The sequence below is a fragment of the Stylophora pistillata genome, chromosome 12 (genome assembly GCF_964205215.1).
Source record: "Stylophora pistillata chromosome 12, jaStyPist1.2, whole genome shotgun sequence".
Taxonomy (NCBI): domain Eukaryota; kingdom Metazoa; phylum Cnidaria; class Anthozoa; order Scleractinia; family Pocilloporidae; genus Stylophora; species Stylophora pistillata.
The window spans coordinates 15,717,501-15,736,142 of NC_142530.1; the positions used below are offsets into that span (position 1 = coordinate 15,717,501).

Genomic DNA, 18,642 nt, shown 5'->3' on the forward strand with positions numbered 1-18,642 from the left:
TAAGATATATTTATTAAACCTTTAGTTGAGTGATATTACTGAGTGTTTTGCGAGTTGTGTCGTATTTTGACAAGCACGTAGGGCGAGTCAAAATACAAACGACGAGTAAAAATACTCAGCGATACTACACAACAAAACGTCTAATAAGAGATTTATTATCCATCACGCCAAATTATTTCAGTGCGGGCGAATTTCGCGGACATTTAATTACGGGGAGTGCGTGACAGAATTGTCCGCCATTTTTTTCCCTAACTTCAATCCAGATTCGTCGCTTGCGTGATGCGAGAAAACCTGTCTAACCAGTTCTCTGGAGTGCAAATACCGCGAGATATTTGTACTCGTTTTGGGCGTTATTTGTACCCTTTGAAACACACTTGGATAATAAGTAAGATTATTGGACTCTCTACTACAGATGAATGTGTATTAAAGGCACCGAATAAGCATCAGTGCTTACCATATGACTCAATAATAGTGACTTATTTTCCACGACCATTATTAGCACTCGAACGACATGCCAGTTCAGCGTTAACCCTTTACACCCTATCAGCAGTATGACACATTCATCCTAGTGATCTCGATGCATATTCTCCATACTGATCTCTATACTTTTTCTAAGGTGCTGGCAAGGAGAATTTACTTACAATCAAGAGCTTCTTCAGTTAGTGATCATTTCCTTGATTCTCATGACCTAAATGCATGATTCAGGGGTGACTTTGTAAGGAGAAATTAGATGCTGGTTACTCTTTAAGGGTTAACCTGGTATCTTATCTTATATATCAGAACGGTTCGTCCGTCACAAAACTCTTTTTAATTGACACGTTTGGATACCTAGACCGCAAATTTTCGACAAACTTATTTGATAACTGCGAACAGAAGGAAATGTCGAGGAACCGCAACTTTTTGCACTCCTTTAACAACCTGCAAAAGAAAGAAACAAATCTCATTTACCCCCACCTGGGCTTTGGTCTGGAAGAAAAAAAGCGCACCAGCTACCCCTCCCCCCTCCCCATCCCTTCCTGAGCCCCTTTCCTCGATGTTGTGGCTATTTTGGGTTCTGTCCTCGTGTACCGGTTCACAAGAGCCAATACAAAAGACCAAACAATACACAATAGCTAACCGATAACTCCTAAACAAAGAAAGAACAATGGTAATTCCCTTGTGAACCGGTACACCAGGACAGAACCCTATTTTGGTTTCTTGTTTCCCTGTCATATTCTTGGTTTTAATTGATCATTGAGATAAATTCAGTTTTCATTTCACGACACTTTGGGCCGGTTATTAAATTAAAGTTGAAGCTTTGTTCATCCAAACCGCGCTCTATACAATCTCAAATAGGCAGAAAATACAAGCAAAACGTTAAATTCTTGCGGAACTGTCAAAAAGGCTTCCATTTAGCACTAAAAGAAAGATCTAATTACTTCAAACCACCCGCCCCCCTACTTTCGTAGTCTTTTGATCTTCGAAATAAACCTTGTTAAGTAACTGACCCATTTAGGCCGGTTATTCAAAAGTTAATCCGCATCCTAAACAATCCTCAATTTGGCCGAACCTTTATCTGAACATTTATTTTCGTGCAGAGTGCCAAGGGGGCTGAAAACTAAACGTGGAGGGACCTCTTGTAGCGAACACCTGAGGCCAACTGATCGCGGAAAACCGTGGTCTAGGTTAGCCCTCGTGTAAATAACCGGCCTTAAGAGTTTTACGACATTCTAGATTCAACGAGCATCTAAGAATGTCAGATTCCGTACGCATGTTGACCACTTCCGTTCCTGCGGAAGTCGCAGATACGAGAAAAAAAGAAACACGAAACGTTTGCAAATGATCTGCAAATCCCAAGTTCCCAAAACAGAAAGCGGGGGAAGTTTCTTGCTTCCTGTCTCCTGTTTCGATTTCGAACGATTCGAGGTATATAACATGAACACGAAAGTGGAGGGCCGGGGGAAGAGAAGGAGGAAATGTTCTGGTTTCAGATTAACGGATGCAGTAAGAAAAAAAAAATGTTACCTAGTGATGGAATGAGGATGGATAAGACCGGTTCCCAGCACATCTACTTGTTCCAGATCAGGACAGTTATTTGCTAACGCATTTATGACATCGTCACTGACTGACCTGAAAACAAGAAAATCATTTAGTTAGTTAACATTTGCAATGTAATCAAAGGAACTTTGTCATTAGAAAAAACCATTACACTGTAATACGCGTGCTCACTTTCTAGTCTCTCAGATGAAACGCCAGTCATCTGGCTTGTGTTTCGCAACCACACTGAAATCATTACTCAGTCGATAGAACCGAAGACTACTTTTCAAATTTCCTTTAGTAAGATTAAGGTGCCAACAAAGCTAGAAGAGGACAACATATAGATTATTCTATGAAAAGTGCACATGAACGATTTTTCGATTTGTTCAAGCACTTTCCATGGTATTATGTTTTCATTTCATACACACAGATATTTTTCTTTCTTACCGATACATTTCAAAGATTGGGAGCCGACGATTGTGAAAATACATCGTTCGTCCAATCAGAGACACGAACGTTAATACTTAAGTGTGTAAATCTAGGTAGGTATGAATTACAATAGGTTATTTTGGGTCTGTTTAAAAAATATAGTTCCGTATCTGAAACTCTTTTGGAAAACATTCTCTTAAAGCTTCCCTTGGAGTGTTCTTCAATCATTTTCATAGAGCAGGGGAAAAAATATTAAGAAAGAAAGACACTACAAGAAAACAAAAAGAACAATGAAAGAAAAAATTGAGAAAATAGAGCAAAACAAATAAATAAACAACATATCTGAAGAAGGAAAGTCAAATTTAATTTACCTCAGCGCCGTAAGAAACAGCTTTTTCAGTTTCCTACATTTGGAGGTCAAGCAAGATATACACTCCGCGGCGTTAATCACAGTGGAGCTATAGAGGAGATAAAAACAAAGAAGAATCAAAACAAGAATCATACAGTTGAACCTGTATTGAGCAGTACTGTATTAAGCGGTCACCCTGTCTGAAGCGGTCGGTTGTCCAAGTCCCGAAAGTTTTTCCACAAAAGTATTTTAATCATCATCTCTATTGAGCAATCTCAATCCCCACTGTATCAACGGACTCTTTTCATTCAACTGCTTTATTCTTGTGCTATTCATGTTACCATGTTCATATAGCGTAGCTCCATCTTTTAGTATATAAACCACTCACAACCTAGAATTCATCTATTCGCTATAATACTCTAGTCAATTGAAACCCCGGCCCCCCGACCCCCGGGACATAGCGGGGGAGTAACGGGGGCATGGCCGTGGAAAATCGTTATTGTAACAAAGCGTTTTCCCGGGGGAACGGGGCCAGTAAACGCTTTCGCCGATTTGCCGGGAATTTGGAGCGGGGCTTGTAACGCCAGGCTCAAAAGAGAGGGAATGGGTCGAAGTAACAAAAATCACGGTTCAAGATGGAGGACCCTAGTTTTGTTTGAAGTTAATGTAGGAATGTGCCGCATTTGATTTATTTTTCTTGCTAAAGATTCAGAGGGTCAGATTTGTCGATAAAAATCGAGTAGCGAGTTTTAACCATATATCATTCATCAATCTAGTAATCTAGCACAACTTAATATAGAGAAACCTTTAGTGAACTGAAATGCAACCTGTTTAATTGTGCCAGACATAAGAAATCCAAGCACATGTATTCATGTTGTATATCGCACCTTCGTTTGACAGTAATACTCACTTGTCACTATGGGCATGAGCAGTTTAAATTGTGCAATGGCAGAAAACAAATTACTGAGTTTAATGTGTTTCTGACAATCTTCTTCCCCACTAATAAGTACTTAAGTGCATTGCCCGTTTTGTCTGGGCAATTCTAAGTTTCTCCAGCAATGGACGCACATACTTATATATTAAATCTATGTGATGGTCATTTCCGTGTGTACATAAAAGATTGGTCAACTATTGTGGAAATCAAGTCTCCAAAATATTGTACATACCGGGGCCATGAGGGCGGGGATTGTACCAACATACTTTCCCGATGGCCGAGGTAGTGTACACAAATGTAACACTATCAAATTGCTACATTCCTCGCTATGTCCCGGGGGTCGGGGGGCTGTGGTTTCAATTGACTGTAGCATAAAGAGTGCTAACGCTCAAAGCATCACCTTTTGAAACACTTTTCAGTGGCCAATTTACAGTATCAACTCCGTTGATTTAACTTTTTAAACAGATCTTGAACTGAAAGGAAACACATTCGTTAAATACGGTCCCCATAAAGCCAAGAAAAGGTATATGCTGACGACAAATCGCGACAACTCACCACCATCCCACATCAAGTTCTTCCAGTAGAGTGCAACCGTCAGCTAATGACATGATTCCGACATCTGAGAGACTTCTGTTCCTCCACACATCAAGAGACACTAATCCTCTAAGAGAGAGAGAGCGAGAGAGAGAGCGAGAGAGAGAGAGAGAGAGAGAGAGAGAGAGAGAGAGAGAGAGAGAGAGAGAGAGAGAGAGAGAGAGAGAGAGAGAGAGAGAAAAGAGAAATGAGAGGATTAAATTTGATACACATTATCGTAGAGTGAATATGCGTCACTGTCAGGGGATGGGTAGAGGTTCCAAGCATTTTGCTCTGGGATAGAGTATGAAAATTACAGGAATGCTTTTGAAACCTTTTTTGAGTGATAAACTACTGAGCTGCACTGAACGAATTAGCACAATAAAAAAACTGGAAACTAGATTTGTTTACGAATTCTAAGTTTAAACAACTTAAGATTCCTTACTGCGGTGATAAATCTTACCTGCAATGTTTACTGAGTAACTGCATGATGGTGTCACATTCCGTAATGTGGTGACAGTCACCGAGATTCAGGTGTTGAAGATTACGATAAGACCTGCAGCAATATGACACAACAGATTGTACGTTATCAATACAAATCAAATAAATATAACATTTACACGCCCCAAACCAAGATCGAGGAATGAGATCTTTTCCCCCAACTCCGTCAAGAAACTTGCCGTTCTTTCATTGTCCGCTCGTTGTATAAGAAGGGGCATTTCTTAAAAAGAGGTCACGGCTTCACTGTCGTCGTTGGCCAATTATTAATTTTTTGTTTTTTACACGGTAGCTTGAGCACAGAGGTTTCAGACGGAAGCTGCCACCTGGGATTTTTTTTTTTCACCCTTGCACTTTCAATTTATTTTTTGTTTGTACCGTTTGGATACAAATGCTAAAATGAAGACATTCCAATTGATTGCTTGACGTCAGAGCAAATTGGAAGTAGTTGCATTCTCTAAAGTTTAGGCCGTCATCTGTGTCTCAAAAAAAAAAAACAAACAAACAAACAAACAAACAAACAAAACAGGCAAGCACAACGCCTGGAGACCTTAATTAACTTTCACAAAAAGATGCCTTGAATACTCATTCAAGAATACACCATCCATGGAACCATAAAACAAACAAAGTTAAACACTACACAATGGTGTAAATAATATATAGATTTATCCAAGCCTAAAAGCAGAGCTCGCATTTTTTTCCCCGCACGTCTCAAGGGCACAACGCCTCGCCCCGGCCAGGACTAAAACCTGGGTCGTCCGACTCGGAGCTCAGTGCACTGACCACTGGACTAAGCCGTGGTGTTGGCGTGCCCGCGGTACGGTCTACCGTGCGGACGTCCGTACAGTCATAAGTCCAAATTTTTTCGGCTTGACGGGTTACTACTATCATTTTGTATATTATTATGAGGCTACGCTCTGCGAGCTCCGCTATAATTGCTAGGAGATTGCCAGTGAGACAAGACAAGTCTGTGACGAATGCTCATGTATATTATCAAATGCCATCGTTACACATTGACTATTTGTGGTACGTCTCACTTCTGTGGTAGAATAAATATGAATGTGCATTATGTTTAGACAGTAAAGTTAGTGGTTTATACTTGTTATAATGTGGTTGTCCGTTTACTGTACCGTTCGTTTCAAAGTCTGTGTCACGACAAGCAGTGTTAGTACCTACTGAATCAGTTGTTTCAGCAGATGATCCTTGACGGGAACTCTGTAAAAGTTAATTCTCTTCATTCTTTTTAAGTTTGCAAGCTCAAGGAGCAAATCTTCACTGAGTGACGACTCTGAACTGCAGGACTGGAGGTCGAGTTCTGGAGACAGAGCAAAAAATACATCAGCTGTACAAAGAGTATGTCTTGAACAGTGCATTTATTTCAGGCAACTAAATCCCCCCGTCATTGCGTAATGTCTCCTTTCCCATGGCAGATCGAGTGAGGGGAGGTTCTTCTATTACTAGTTGCATACTTAGTTTGAGTGAGCTAAAATGTCTTTAACTACCCGAAGTATAATAATCATGTAACAGTTTGTCTATCTTTAAAAATGTTGTCCAGACTAAGAGCGGTGCCTACTGCTCGGCGAAGTCCGTTGCGCGAGTAAAAAAAAAAAAAAAAAAAAAAAATCAGCGAAAAGGAAAAATGATGAGACTGGGAGTGAGGCTACTTTTCGTTCAACTCATTCCCAGAGTTCTGCATGGTGCGCTATTGTCAATTATTTTTCCTAACTTTTTGTTTGACTCTTGCGACGGACTCCACTGAAGAGAAGGGACTGCTCGTATTCTAAATGAAGGCTAATTTTTTTTTTTGCGTTCATCATCTGCACCGCCCAAGGTTCCGCGTCAACCATCTCAATCCTCTGCCATACTCAGTCCCATTATTGGTTTCTTCTTCCAATTTCGGGCTTTTTCCATCTCAATCAACCAATGTTTTGTGATCTTTCTCTGGAAAAGGTACATTTGTTTTGTTTTGTTTTGTTTGTTTTTTTTAATTGTGTGACCTGCTTCTTGCACTTTAAAGTTATTTTTCCCAACCGAGGCGAAAGATAAAAAACAAAAGAATAGACAATTTTCAAGAGGAACAAACCTTCCAAATTAGGACAAAACTTGCTTATGGCCTTGATCACTTCACCGTTCACAAACTGACAGCAACTTAATCTTAAACACACAAGGTTACTTCCACACTTCTGCAGAAATCTGTGAAAATAAATGCAACACAACTCCTCAAAAGAAACCTTCCGACCTTTCTGCCCTTCTTCATTCCAGTCGACCATTAGAGAATAATTATACGTAAAGAAAATAACTGCAACATAAGAAAGGCCACTTATTGTTACGGTTACGTAACTACTGGCTTTTTTCTCCCCTTTTTGATGAGGTCTGCTGATTCAGTTTGGAGGGAGGGGCAGGGGAACTTCACAAATGCCCTTCCTCACCCCCTTAAAATCTAATAATTTGGATATATCAACAAAAGTTGAAATGGTAAATTGGCCACCGTAATGATTACAAAAGCTGACGTTTCGAGCGTTAGCCCTTCGTCATTCGCTCCGACGAAGGGCTAACGCTCGAAACGTCAGCTTTTGTAATCATTACGGTGGCCAATTTACCATTTCAACTTTTGTTGATATATCCAAATTATTTCGTTACTCCCACCGACGCAGCCCCAAACAGTTTCTTTCGAAACTATCAGCCTTTATCCCTTAAAATCTACCAGAGGAAGCTTATGCAGTCCGCGCCAATGAAACACTCAATTAGGAACTGAATTTTCCTTGACAGGATTTGGGAATATTTATTATTTACAACTTCACTCTTGAGACTCATCTTCCCCTCAGTACTGGGCTTTTTGCGGGGAAAATATGATACCTGAAAATTCCATGACAGGTAACAGCCTCGTAAGGTCCTGACCAGGTCAGGTCCAACTTTTCAGTGGAAGTACAAAAATTTTGAAGATGATCCAATGTTACATCTGTTATCTGGATAGAGCAGCAAGACACAAGAAAATCAGCATGTAATTCAAGAGCACTTTTGAGTTCAGTAATGAGGTCATAACAGTTTGAAGAAGGTAAATATAATATTTCCTTTAGACACAAGCACATCGTTCTATGATTTAAAAAGCTTCTGTCTGAGCCACAGACACTCCATTGTTTTAAATGAAACTAAGCTGGAGTTAAAGATGCAACAATTACCAGGCTCCAGTAGGGTTTCAAATCCAATTCTTTGTACCAAACAGGGTCAAAGCAATGTCGGGAAAACAATCTGCATGTTAAAATTACACATGAAATCATTAATTTCAACCAAATTAAAGAAATGATGTCACACTTGTGCAATTCTAAATCAACCATTTAGTTGCATCAGTCATAGTTTATACTTTACAAGTAAAATGTCTTCACCTCTCCAATCCTCTATTCCTTTTCTTTCCCATCCATCTCTCTTTCTTTCCCATCCATCTTCCTATCTGTCCATCACTTTATCTGTCTCCCTCCCCCCCTGTTCCTTTCTACCCCCCCTTGACTAACCAAAGACAGTCTTTTGGAATGGACTCTATCTTAATTATTTAGAATCCTTGTTAATCTTCACCATATTGCTCCATCCGTCTTCCTTTTAAGTTTACTGTACCTCTTTGTTGCTTTTCCACAATGGATATGATTATTTCAAAGTTGCATTTGCAAATGTTGGGGCAGTTTTCTAAGAAACTCTAACATCAGCATACACATTCCCTATACTCTTCTCCATACATTTCCTGTCTCTCAAAACCTCATAATCTTTAATTCAGCAGTGACACTGGAAAAGGAAATCAGATGCTGATTGCTCTTGAGGAATATGGGATAAAAATACAATTAATCCTATATAAATTATTAACATTAAGTTCATTGACACTTGACTATCTGCCACAGCATAAAAAGGTGAGAAATTTAGACCCAGTCTGAGTCAACTGCTACTGACTGGTACAAGGACCTTACCTACATGTAAATGCAGCAGTGATTAGGTCAATAAGTTCCAGGAATGAGAAGATGTAGTGTATCAGTTCATCCTATCAAGAAAGACAGAAAAACACTCATTCAAAATTAATATTGACTGGAAGATACATTTTAAAGAATAAATTTAATCTTAAATTGTACTTTCATACTGAAAATGTTCCATGCAACATACATTTAAATGCATTCTGCTTAGTCCATTGAAAGGGAATTGACTCTACAGAAAACAGGGGAGAAAACTTGGAAGTTGAGTTGCAGTGGGTCTGTTTGATACTGGGTGCCTGCTTGATAGGAAGCGTGCTACAAATTCAAGGACCAGGACCCAGTTTCCTCACAGAACACTGTAAGAAAGATTATTCAACTGATAAATTGCTATCTGGCATATAGGTCAGGGCTCTACACTAACTGAAGCCAACTAGCCACAGACAAGTAGAAATTCAGTTATTTCTAGTGGTTTTTTATTCCCACTGGTCAGTCTGGCTAGTAAACAAACTGAAATTATCATCACATCCTTGTTGTCACTAGCCACTTGGCTAGTAAGTTGAAAAGTTAGTGTCGAGCCCGGTAGGTGTTAACAAAACATATTTTGCAATCTACCAGTTATGGATTTATCCACTGGATAGTATTGTCTACCCTTTGAGGAGCCAGGAGTACATGGGAAAATATTTAGCTCAAGCAAAATATTTTCTAGTTTCCATCCCATCCAACTTAACTCACTCAATATTAAGCATTTCTTTCTTCTAGCCCTGCTCTATCTGTCTTTTCCATTCACCTTCCATTTTGTATTCCCCAGGTACATGTATTTGGGGCTTTTTTCCAGCCCTGCAAAATGTTGTACTGCCTTGATACAGGGACTCTTTTCTATGTTTTAAGACAAAAGCATGCATTGGACCCTAGGAGTCATAAGATAAACAGTAACTGTTTACCAGAGATATTAATTTTAATGACCTACTGGTAAAATATCAAAATATCCATTGCTTCCTAACTCTTCCAGATTGCCATTTTTCTTCTCTTTCTCATCAGGCTTGAAAGACAGTTGAGCAAACAAGTTTGTAGTGATAGACACCTGTGCATCATCACATGGTGCTAAACTTGTCATTTCTTTATGCTGTAAGTCATTCCTAGTTGCTGTTCCATACAAAATGACGGCATCAAGCTCAGTGTAATAGCTAAGATGCCGTTGATTGAACTCCAGTCGAATTAATCTGAAATTAAAACATTATTGTTATAAAGCACATTCAGAGTGTCCCCTTTCCAGCACACAACCCTGATTTCAGCGGAAATTTAAATAAGTACCCCAACACTTATTCAAGGAGATTATTTTGCTTACCATATTCCACCCTGCCTGCATGCCTACAATTTTCCAGTCTCAGTTTATGAAGACAGGTGAACAGTTTTCCCAAATTACCAATTGAAAGTTGTATGCATGGCATTTCCAAATCTTTTTTTTTCCCAAAAATACCTAAGTATTAACAATTTCACAAGTCAAACCTAATTCCCCTCACCTAATTTTAAGGTAACTGCTGGTCACTGACTGCTGACACACAGATATTCACAGTAAAGAACACCACAGACATAATTATACAGTGTACCACAGAAATATCAAAAGCTTACAGATAGGTTATTAAATATTGTTAATCAAATTTTTCTTGTAAGTACCTTAGTATAAAATATGTAGATAACATTAGGGTATAAGGGTTAACTAAAAAATCAGCTGCATGAGGCAGTGTCACTTATCATGTACTGACTTTGGACGTATAAAATAATGGAATCTTACTTTGTGGGATGATTTAGTCTTTTGAGGGGTGGGGAAAATTTTCTAGCTCGAGGTGGACAATCTTGAGGAACTCCTGACCATAGGGTTCTCCATCTATGAAGTATTAATAGTAATATTCACATAGAGTTATTAATGAAGGAGGAAAATATTACATGACTTGTATATACTTATTGACTGAAAGTAATATTATGTCATAATTATAGATCCCTATGTATTTCACTTGAACAAAAACAATAAAATGCTAATAAAAAGCTAGACAACAAAAAGACCAAGTAAAGCTTGAGCATCAGCCATTAGAGGGCACCTGATCATAAACTTAGAGCAAATTTAAATCCTCAGAGTTAACTAATTAATAGTAAATAAATAATAATAATTAAATAATAATAATTCAGCAATGGACTCCCACTGGGTGGCTCTTCTTGTCCACTTTTCCAGATCAAATTGGAATTTGAAATGTTGGTTTTTTGCGAAGGGAGGAAAACCGGAGAACCTGGAGAAAAACCCTCGGAGCAAGGACAAGAACCAACAACAAACTCAACCCACATGTGATGCCAGGTCCGGGAATCGAACCCTGGCCACAGCAATGGGAGGTGAGGGCTCTCACCACTGCGCCATCCCTGCTCCCTAAGAGAGAATTGCCAGGACGAGAACTAACAACAAACTCAATCCACATGTGATGCCAGGTCCAGGAATCGAACCCGGACCACAGCGATGGGAGGTGAGTGCTCTCACCACTGCGCCATCCCTGCTCCCCAGACAGAATAAAATTTGATTCATGTGTTCTATCATCCCAAAGTTTCTTCGTTCTTGTAGGAAGTAAAGGTGCCTTTGGTTGGTTATGTAGGACATTCATTGATGTGATACTTGGATTTATCAACTGAGTTGATCATGTACAAAGTCATGTAAATTGGCAGCCATTAATAGTTTCCAAGGTTGATGTCTTGAGCATTAGCCCATTGTTAGAGTGATTTTTCAATTAATTGTGGTTCGACATCTTTTATAACCTCTGTTCTAAAAAAAACTACCTTTGTACCGACCTAACCATTCAGGATGAAGAGATATATAATAAATAACAAGGGCAAAATGATAGAAGTGACTTTGAGGTCTTTTTTAAATTTGCATGTGAAAGTAATTAAAAGTAACTATTTAAATCTTGAATACTTGTAAAATTAGAAATTCAAACATCAGAGTGGTGCTTTCCTCAGAAAGCTGCTGATGAAACATGGAATACCACATTTTGTTGAATTAACTATTTAAGAGTCTGTGCACCTAAGAGGACTGTAAATTTATCTTCACCAAGAGTACTAACCTGGGTTTATTGAGCTTTGAAGATGAACTAACAGACTCCAGGGCCAAGATGTGAACCACTGCTCCAGGATTGTAGGTTTCAAGAATCTCGATCTTGGTGGGGTATACAGACTCTGCAAACTGGAGATCTAAAACACAAGCAAGTCATTGACAGACGTCATTACAAGTAAATAACTATTTATATACAAAGTCATGTATTAATTTCCTGAGATGGCATCCTAAAATATGTTCCATTTATAAGAAAAATTAAAGCAAGTTTAACAGTAAAAATTAAGGCAAAAAACAAATCTCAAGGAAACTTCCAAAGTCCAAAAATCTCAATGAACTGAGACCTATAGGCCAAAGTCATACGATATAACCACATGATGTGACACAATTCATAGCACAACCCTAACTATCTGTAACAGGCATCTTAAATTTGAAAACAATCAAAATAAAGGTGTTTCACTTTGAAAAGAATTACATTTTGTTTTGAGTTGTATTAATTACAGTAAATGTTTGAATGGTATACGGTGTTGCATTTGTGTAGCCTGAGAAGCAGAGGTATTCTGTCTCTTTTGTTTGTTTTCAATTTTCTTGCAGCTTGGCAACTTGCCCTGGCACTCCCCAACAAAACTGCCAGCTACGCAGACTACCATAAAAGCACGGAGATAAGCCACACCCGCAGATAAGCCGCACCCTGAATTTAGCAGCTCAAATTTTGAAAAAAAAAGTTTTTTGAAAGAAATCAAAAGAAATCCAAAGTCGAGTCTTGAGAAGTCTTCTTCATCCACTGTTCATTGAAAGTTAACTCAATATTAACATTGCAATGGAAAATACTTCTAAGTCTTACCCACAATTTTAGCACTTTAATATAACGAACATTGTTTCTACCAACTTTCAAATATGATTGGTCTTTTCCTGGTATTTCTTGACAGGAGTTTCTTCATTCAACACAGTTTTTCCATAGAATTTTTCATTACAACAAGAACATGAGTGGAACATTCAAAACTTAGCAACCAGGCTTTAGACTGGATGCGTCAAATTGAATGGAAATTGGCGTCGACATTCATGATATTTTTTTCAAATGTTTCCACAGATAAGCTGCACCCCCAATTTCTAGGGACGATTTTTGGGAAAAAAGTGTGGCTTATATGTGGGCTTTTATGGTAGTTATTGCCACCAAGCCTACTTAATGTAGGAACCTTAAGTTAACATTACAATAGGGTCTAGTTTTCAATTAAAGATGGATCAGCAATTATTCATAATGCTTGCTTCATATCTGCATAATCTTTTAATATCAAATGAAAACTGCATATTTTGCTCGGCTCTTTGTTTACTTTTGCATGGCTCATAATGGTAATGCTCCCTTAGATGTCTATCTCGGGAAGAATTTGATCATAAGACTACACACAGACTATTGATCTATATTATTAGTTAACATGTCGACTGGGTGCCGGTCGATATATCAGCTGATACTTGGTTGACATGTCGACCGACTATCGGTCGCTATGTTTTTCAAGTCAGTAGACTGGCAGTCATCAATATCAGTAGATAATTGGTAGGTATGTCAGTCAACAGCTGGCCAACACCTTGACCATTATGTGTTGGAAGCGAATTGCTGGACTGTCCCAGTGGTATGTGTGTCTTATGAAAAATGGTAGCCAACTTTTTTCAGAATTGGCTATCACTTCAAAATATTTAGGAATCAAATAGCTTTAATAAAAAAAAAAATGATTTAAGTATGCAAGCATTTATCAGTACCAACACATTGGCAAACTTAGACAACTGTAATACCTGATTGATAGCAGAGCTTGCAGTGCATGCAGCATAGCCTCATAATTATACAAAATAGTAGTAGCAGGGTTCTCATTAAGTGCCGGCAGCCAGCTAAAAAACCGGCTACTTTAAATTTAGAGCCGCCTACTTTTCGGTGATAAGGTTGCCTCCTTATTTTGTATCTACACATAGATTTCAAAGTTAAAAGTCGCATGAATCGAACGAGTAATACTTGAAAGCCGTTTTCAGCAGCAAAACGTATTACTCAATGCCAATGCGCACCTCCTACCTTCTGCGAAATTCCGCTGACCGGTGTTTGTTGTCAACAAGTGCGGTGTGGCGTTCGGCGTGTTAGAAGAAGGCAGGAATTCTTATTATGTAATTAATTATAGAGTACCACTTCAAGCCAGCCTGGAATAGATCAATATTTCTGTAAATCACGAAGAACGGAAAGCCAAGTAGATGAAGGTGAGAAAACAGCCAGTGATAGCGATCGGCAAACACCAGCGATTCCCATGACGAGCAATTTAGCAGCACGTGTCGATGAAAATGGGAAAACAGCCAGTGATGTGGGCGATTGGCAAACACCAGCGATTCCCATGACGAGTGATTCAGCGGCACGTGTTGATGAAAGTGAGAAAACTGCCTATAACAGGATCGACAAACACCAGCGATTCCCACTACAAGTAATTCAGCAGCATGTGTTGATGAAGGAGACAAAACAGCCGAAAGCACAAACATCCATCCTCTGTTGTCACAGGTACTGTGTGAAGCGTTGATAAAAGAGTTTTTCACTCAAGGTAAACTTTACAACTACTATACCTGTTTCAACAAATGTTCAAAACCCACTGAGCAGGAATTGCAAAGAATCAAGCCTAAGAAGCTTAACCATGACTGGGTGGAAAAAATCGACAACTGGTGGCTTTGCTATATTGAGAGGGAAGGAATGTTCTGTATCATTTGTAAAAAACATGTAGTTACAAATCCCCAGAACAAAACTGACAAATTTTCTGGAGTAACGTCTGACCGATTCAAGTCAGATGCTATTGAAACACACAGGAAGTCAGGGCGTCATATGAGTGCTTTAGAAGCAGAGATGATCTCAAGAATGTCTGTTTTCCACAAAGAGTTTGTTGAGAAAAAAGAAACCAAAATATAAGTCCTAGAGAAAGCCTTTTCAACAGCTTATTTTGTAATGAAAGAGTACTTGCCAAACAGAAAATTCTTCCCACTTATTAATTTTATACCAAATGTGATAGGGGTGGCTGAAATCAAATACTTTTAACATAGATCTGAAGGGTCTTTGACTGAAATCTTCTTGACAATTGGAAATGTTGTTAAATAACTTACTTTGAAGAGGGTTAGAGCAGCAAGCTGTTTTGGATTAATGACTGATGAGATGACAGATGTTAGTGTCACCTCTCAGTTAATCACTTTTGTCCAGTATTTTTGCACTCAAAGTGAAACAGTCGAGACAAGTTTTCTTTCTGCCCAGAATGTGCTAAAAGAACATGATGCAGCTACTGCACAGGAAATCTATGACTTGCTTAAAGAGGAGCTTCTCTCATCACGGTTGAGTGTAAAAAATTTGATGGGGCTGGCAACAGATGGTGCATCTGTCATGGTAGGCACAAGAGAGGGTGTAACTTCTAAACTAAAGCGAAATAATCCATGCATCATTGCTATACACTGTGTATGCCACAGGCTAGCTCTTGCATGTACTGATTCTAATGAAGACACCAAATACATTCAAGATGTATCTGGGTTACTAAGACAAATGTGGAAGCATTTTGAGAACTCACCCAAGCGAATGGCATTATTGATGAAAGTACTAACAAATGTGAATGAAGTGAGAGTGAGCTCAACAAAAGGCAAGAAGGTGTTGGCCAAAAAACTGAAAAAAGCTTGCAAAACTTGATGGCTAAGCTTTGACAAATCAGTAGAAGCTATGAAGCAACAGCACTGTGGTGTAATACAAACACTGCAAGAGTTAGATAGCATACACAATGATGCCACAGCAGCTGGCCTTTTAAAGAAGATGAAGAATGCAAAGTTTATTGGAGCATTGTACATTTTAGCAGAGGTTCTTCCAGTTCTTTCAAGTCTTTCCCACACATTTCGAAGCAGCAACATAAATTTCTCCCTTATTCAACCACAAATCAAAGCAACCAAACAACATTTGAACAGAATTGTTGAGGATGACATCCCCATGGAAAAACTACAAGCAGATGTCGATAGCTTTACAAATCTTGGATGTGATATCACATTTCCCCCCACCTTGCATCAACAAATGCAAAGCCTTACACAAAAGAATGTAGCAGCTCTATCAAATAATTTGGATCAAAGATTTGTTTCAAGCTCTGATGTTATTAGTGCCCTCAGTATCTTTGATCCAGTAAATGTGCCAGCATATGAAGCTGATGGTTTTCAAGAGTATGGACATTCCAGTGTCAACATTTTAGCCAAACATTTTTTCCAGATTGAAACAGAAGAAGTCCAAAAGCTAAAATCAGAGAAGCTTCTAGCAGAGTGGTCTCATATGAAATACCATGTGAATGATAACATTAAGAAGATGATTCCAATAGAAGTGTAGTCTGGTTCAAGTAGAACCACCACTACAGAATGGTTTATTTTTCATCTCCTTAAGAATAAATCTTCCTTTGTTACATTCTTCCCCCTCCTTCTCTACATTGCTGAAGTAGTTGTCAGTTTGTCAGTTTGCCAGTTAGTAATGCATGGCCAGAGAGGGGTGCCAGTGCAGTAAAGAACGTTAAGACTCGTCTAAGAAGCAGGCTCCAAAATGACATGCTGCAAGCAATACTAGCTGTGGGAATAAATGGACCAGGTGTCCAGAGCTGCTTGCCTGTTGTAAAGGAAGTTGCCAGAGTCTGGCTTGAGGCAAAGGAGAGAAGAAAACTTCCAAAGGTACCAAAGTCAGATAATCCTACTTCAGAGCCATCTCTGGTGATTGTCCAGTGTGAAACAAAGGAAATGGGAGAGCAATGTGAAAGGGAGGAGACAATTGCTGTTCAGAGTGGTACAGCTGTAGGTAGAGAGCATGAGGAAAATGTAAATGAGGAAGACCTTGATGAAGTTCTAGAGGCCCTTAATCTGCAATCAAAAGGTTCAGAGAGTGACACTGACTGTGACTCTGACTCCGCTTTTGGATCTGACAATGATGACTTGGCATTTTAGTTCTTTCTAACATGGCCAAAGGCTGAGTCAAGCTAACTCTGTGTTAATAATTGTTTCAACCACTTTTGAGAGAATGAAACTGATTCAAATCAATACACACAAACAGTGACAAAAGGAGTTTCTATTAATTTTATATATTTTCTGCCTTGAATGACCTTGACATTCTATAAAACCTTTACTTTAATGGACTACTGCCCTTTTTGGGGTGTAGTCTGGTCCCATTATAAAGATTCCAAGAAAAGAAAGATGTTCAGTAAAATTTATGGTTGTTTCTAATAAATAATTATTTCGTAAAACCAAATTTGCTTGCCAAAAGGCTCAAAATGGCAAATCTAACCTTCTATATTTTGAAGTAGTAACCCATCAAGCTGAAAAAATTTGGACTTATGACAGTACAGGCATCCATACAAGGTGCTACTTTAAGCATGCGTGGTCAACTGTACTGAGAGCATGCCAGCACCACGGCTTTAGTCTTCTATTAACACATACCGTATTTATTCGCCTATAAGCCGATCTCGGCTATAAGCCGAGACCCTAAACTTCTTCATGTCAGCAGCTCTTGCATTGAAATAAAAAATAAACACAAAACATTCGGCTATAAGCCGAGACCTAATAGTTGCAAAGTACTCCACTCGTGTCGTTAACTGAGATGAATTAACATAAACCGAAAACAAAAGGAGCTTCCCTCTCGGGAAACATGTAACCAAAAAGTAGGTTAGTTACTCAGTTGTTATTGGTCGTTTAATTGAAAGTAACAACAAATCACAGATAAGTTGAATTTAACGTGTAAATAAATAGAACCATGCGTGACATAACAAAACATTCACCTAAGTTCAGAATCCTATCTCAAACAATCGCTCTCTTTCAAAGTTATCGTAATCGATCATCATGCCGAAAGTTCGTCGTTCTTCATACAACTTAGCGTTCAAACTAAAAGTCGTTGCTGAAGCAGAGGCCGTCGAGAACAACTCCGACATTATCTCCAAAAGTAGGAGCTTTAGTTTTGTTGACGAGATGTGCGGGAAAAAAAATGCGAGCTCCACCGTTTTAGGCTTAGCTAAATCTGTATATTAGATCAACCCATCATCAAAGAATGTGTTGATTATGCCGTTCCCTATCTAATTCAGAATTGTTATTCCTACCAACAAAATCCTCACTGATGAGTTTTCTTCTTGACTTATCAATAGGGTCTCGGAACGATGGCGACATTTCCCACCATGGTCCATAAGATCTCTGAAAAAAAAAAAGAAATGTATCCACTTAAATAACGATCAGCTGGTTGTATTTTTGATTGATTCGTTTCAGAGTTACTTAATCTTGGAAAAACTATTTTTAATACCTTAGGAGTAATTGAGAATCTAAATTCGCACTTATGGAAGTTTTATGCACGCCGCTCCAGGCTTTCAAAACTTCACCCGGCATTGCATGTTAATTTGAGCTGCAAGTTAACTTTGGTTCGATTGGACTCAATAATGATTTTAAATTTGAAGAGTCAGTCACTCCTGTATTTTAAAAAACAAAGAAACTACTTATACTGTTAAATTTACATCTATTGGTGACTTGTAACTGATGTTTAGTCAGCTTTAGAGGTGTGTGCATGTACTTGGAAATCATCATTCTCACCAAAACAAATGCTTGTGTAAAATCGCCATAATTCGGGTAGTTGTAAGAGTTCCCAGCTAAATTCTCAGCTGTGTAGCTTTTAGATTTGTCCGATCCGTATTGACTCGAAAAGAAAATAACTTTCTCCACAACTTGCTTTTTCTCGGTAGACATGTTTCACAGAGATTCCGAACTTCCATAGTTTTATTCGGATGAGGCTAGGTTGCTTAGGGCG

At 38.7% G+C, this 18,642-nt stretch overlaps 1 protein-coding gene across 3 annotated transcripts in view; it reads right to left on the reverse strand.

The window, feature by feature from the left end:
* The window catches only part of LOC111331224 (F-box/LRR-repeat protein 4), a 21,296-nt gene extending 2,659 nt beyond the window's left edge, over positions 1-18,637 (reverse strand). The window contains exons 1-16 of one of the 3 annotated variants that reach the window (XR_015994064.1): positions 18,429-18,636; positions 17,948-18,038; positions 11,854-11,980; positions 10,545-10,637; positions 9,720-9,972; positions 8,753-8,823; positions 7,979-8,048; positions 7,656-7,765; positions 6,883-6,992; positions 5,976-6,114; positions 4,765-4,857; positions 4,284-4,391; positions 2,817-2,903; positions 2,005-2,109; positions 666-918; positions 1-475 (exon numbers count right to left, since the gene is read on the reverse strand). The exon at positions 1-475 is cut by the window's left edge and continues 2,659 nt beyond it. Coding sequence is in view for 1 of the 3 variants with exons in the window: in XM_022936286.2 (XP_022792021.2) it covers positions 777-918; positions 2,005-2,109; positions 2,817-2,903; positions 4,284-4,391; positions 4,765-4,857; positions 5,976-6,114; positions 6,883-6,992; positions 7,656-7,765; positions 7,979-8,048; positions 8,753-8,823; positions 9,720-9,972; positions 10,545-10,637; positions 11,854-11,980; positions 17,948-18,038; positions 18,429-18,581 (1,752 nt within the window). In the remaining 2 variants the exon portion in view is untranslated. Of the gene's footprint in view, positions 919-2,004; positions 2,110-2,816; positions 2,904-4,128; positions 4,202-4,283; positions 4,392-4,764; positions 4,858-5,975; positions 6,115-6,882; positions 6,993-7,655; positions 7,766-7,978; positions 8,049-8,752; positions 8,824-9,719; positions 9,973-10,544; positions 10,638-11,853; positions 11,981-17,947; positions 18,039-18,428 lie in introns of those variants that run through there. The other 2 variants (XM_022936286.2, XR_015994065.1) reach the window with 2 other exon arrangements.
* Between the last annotated feature and the right edge of the window lie 5 nt (positions 18,638-18,642).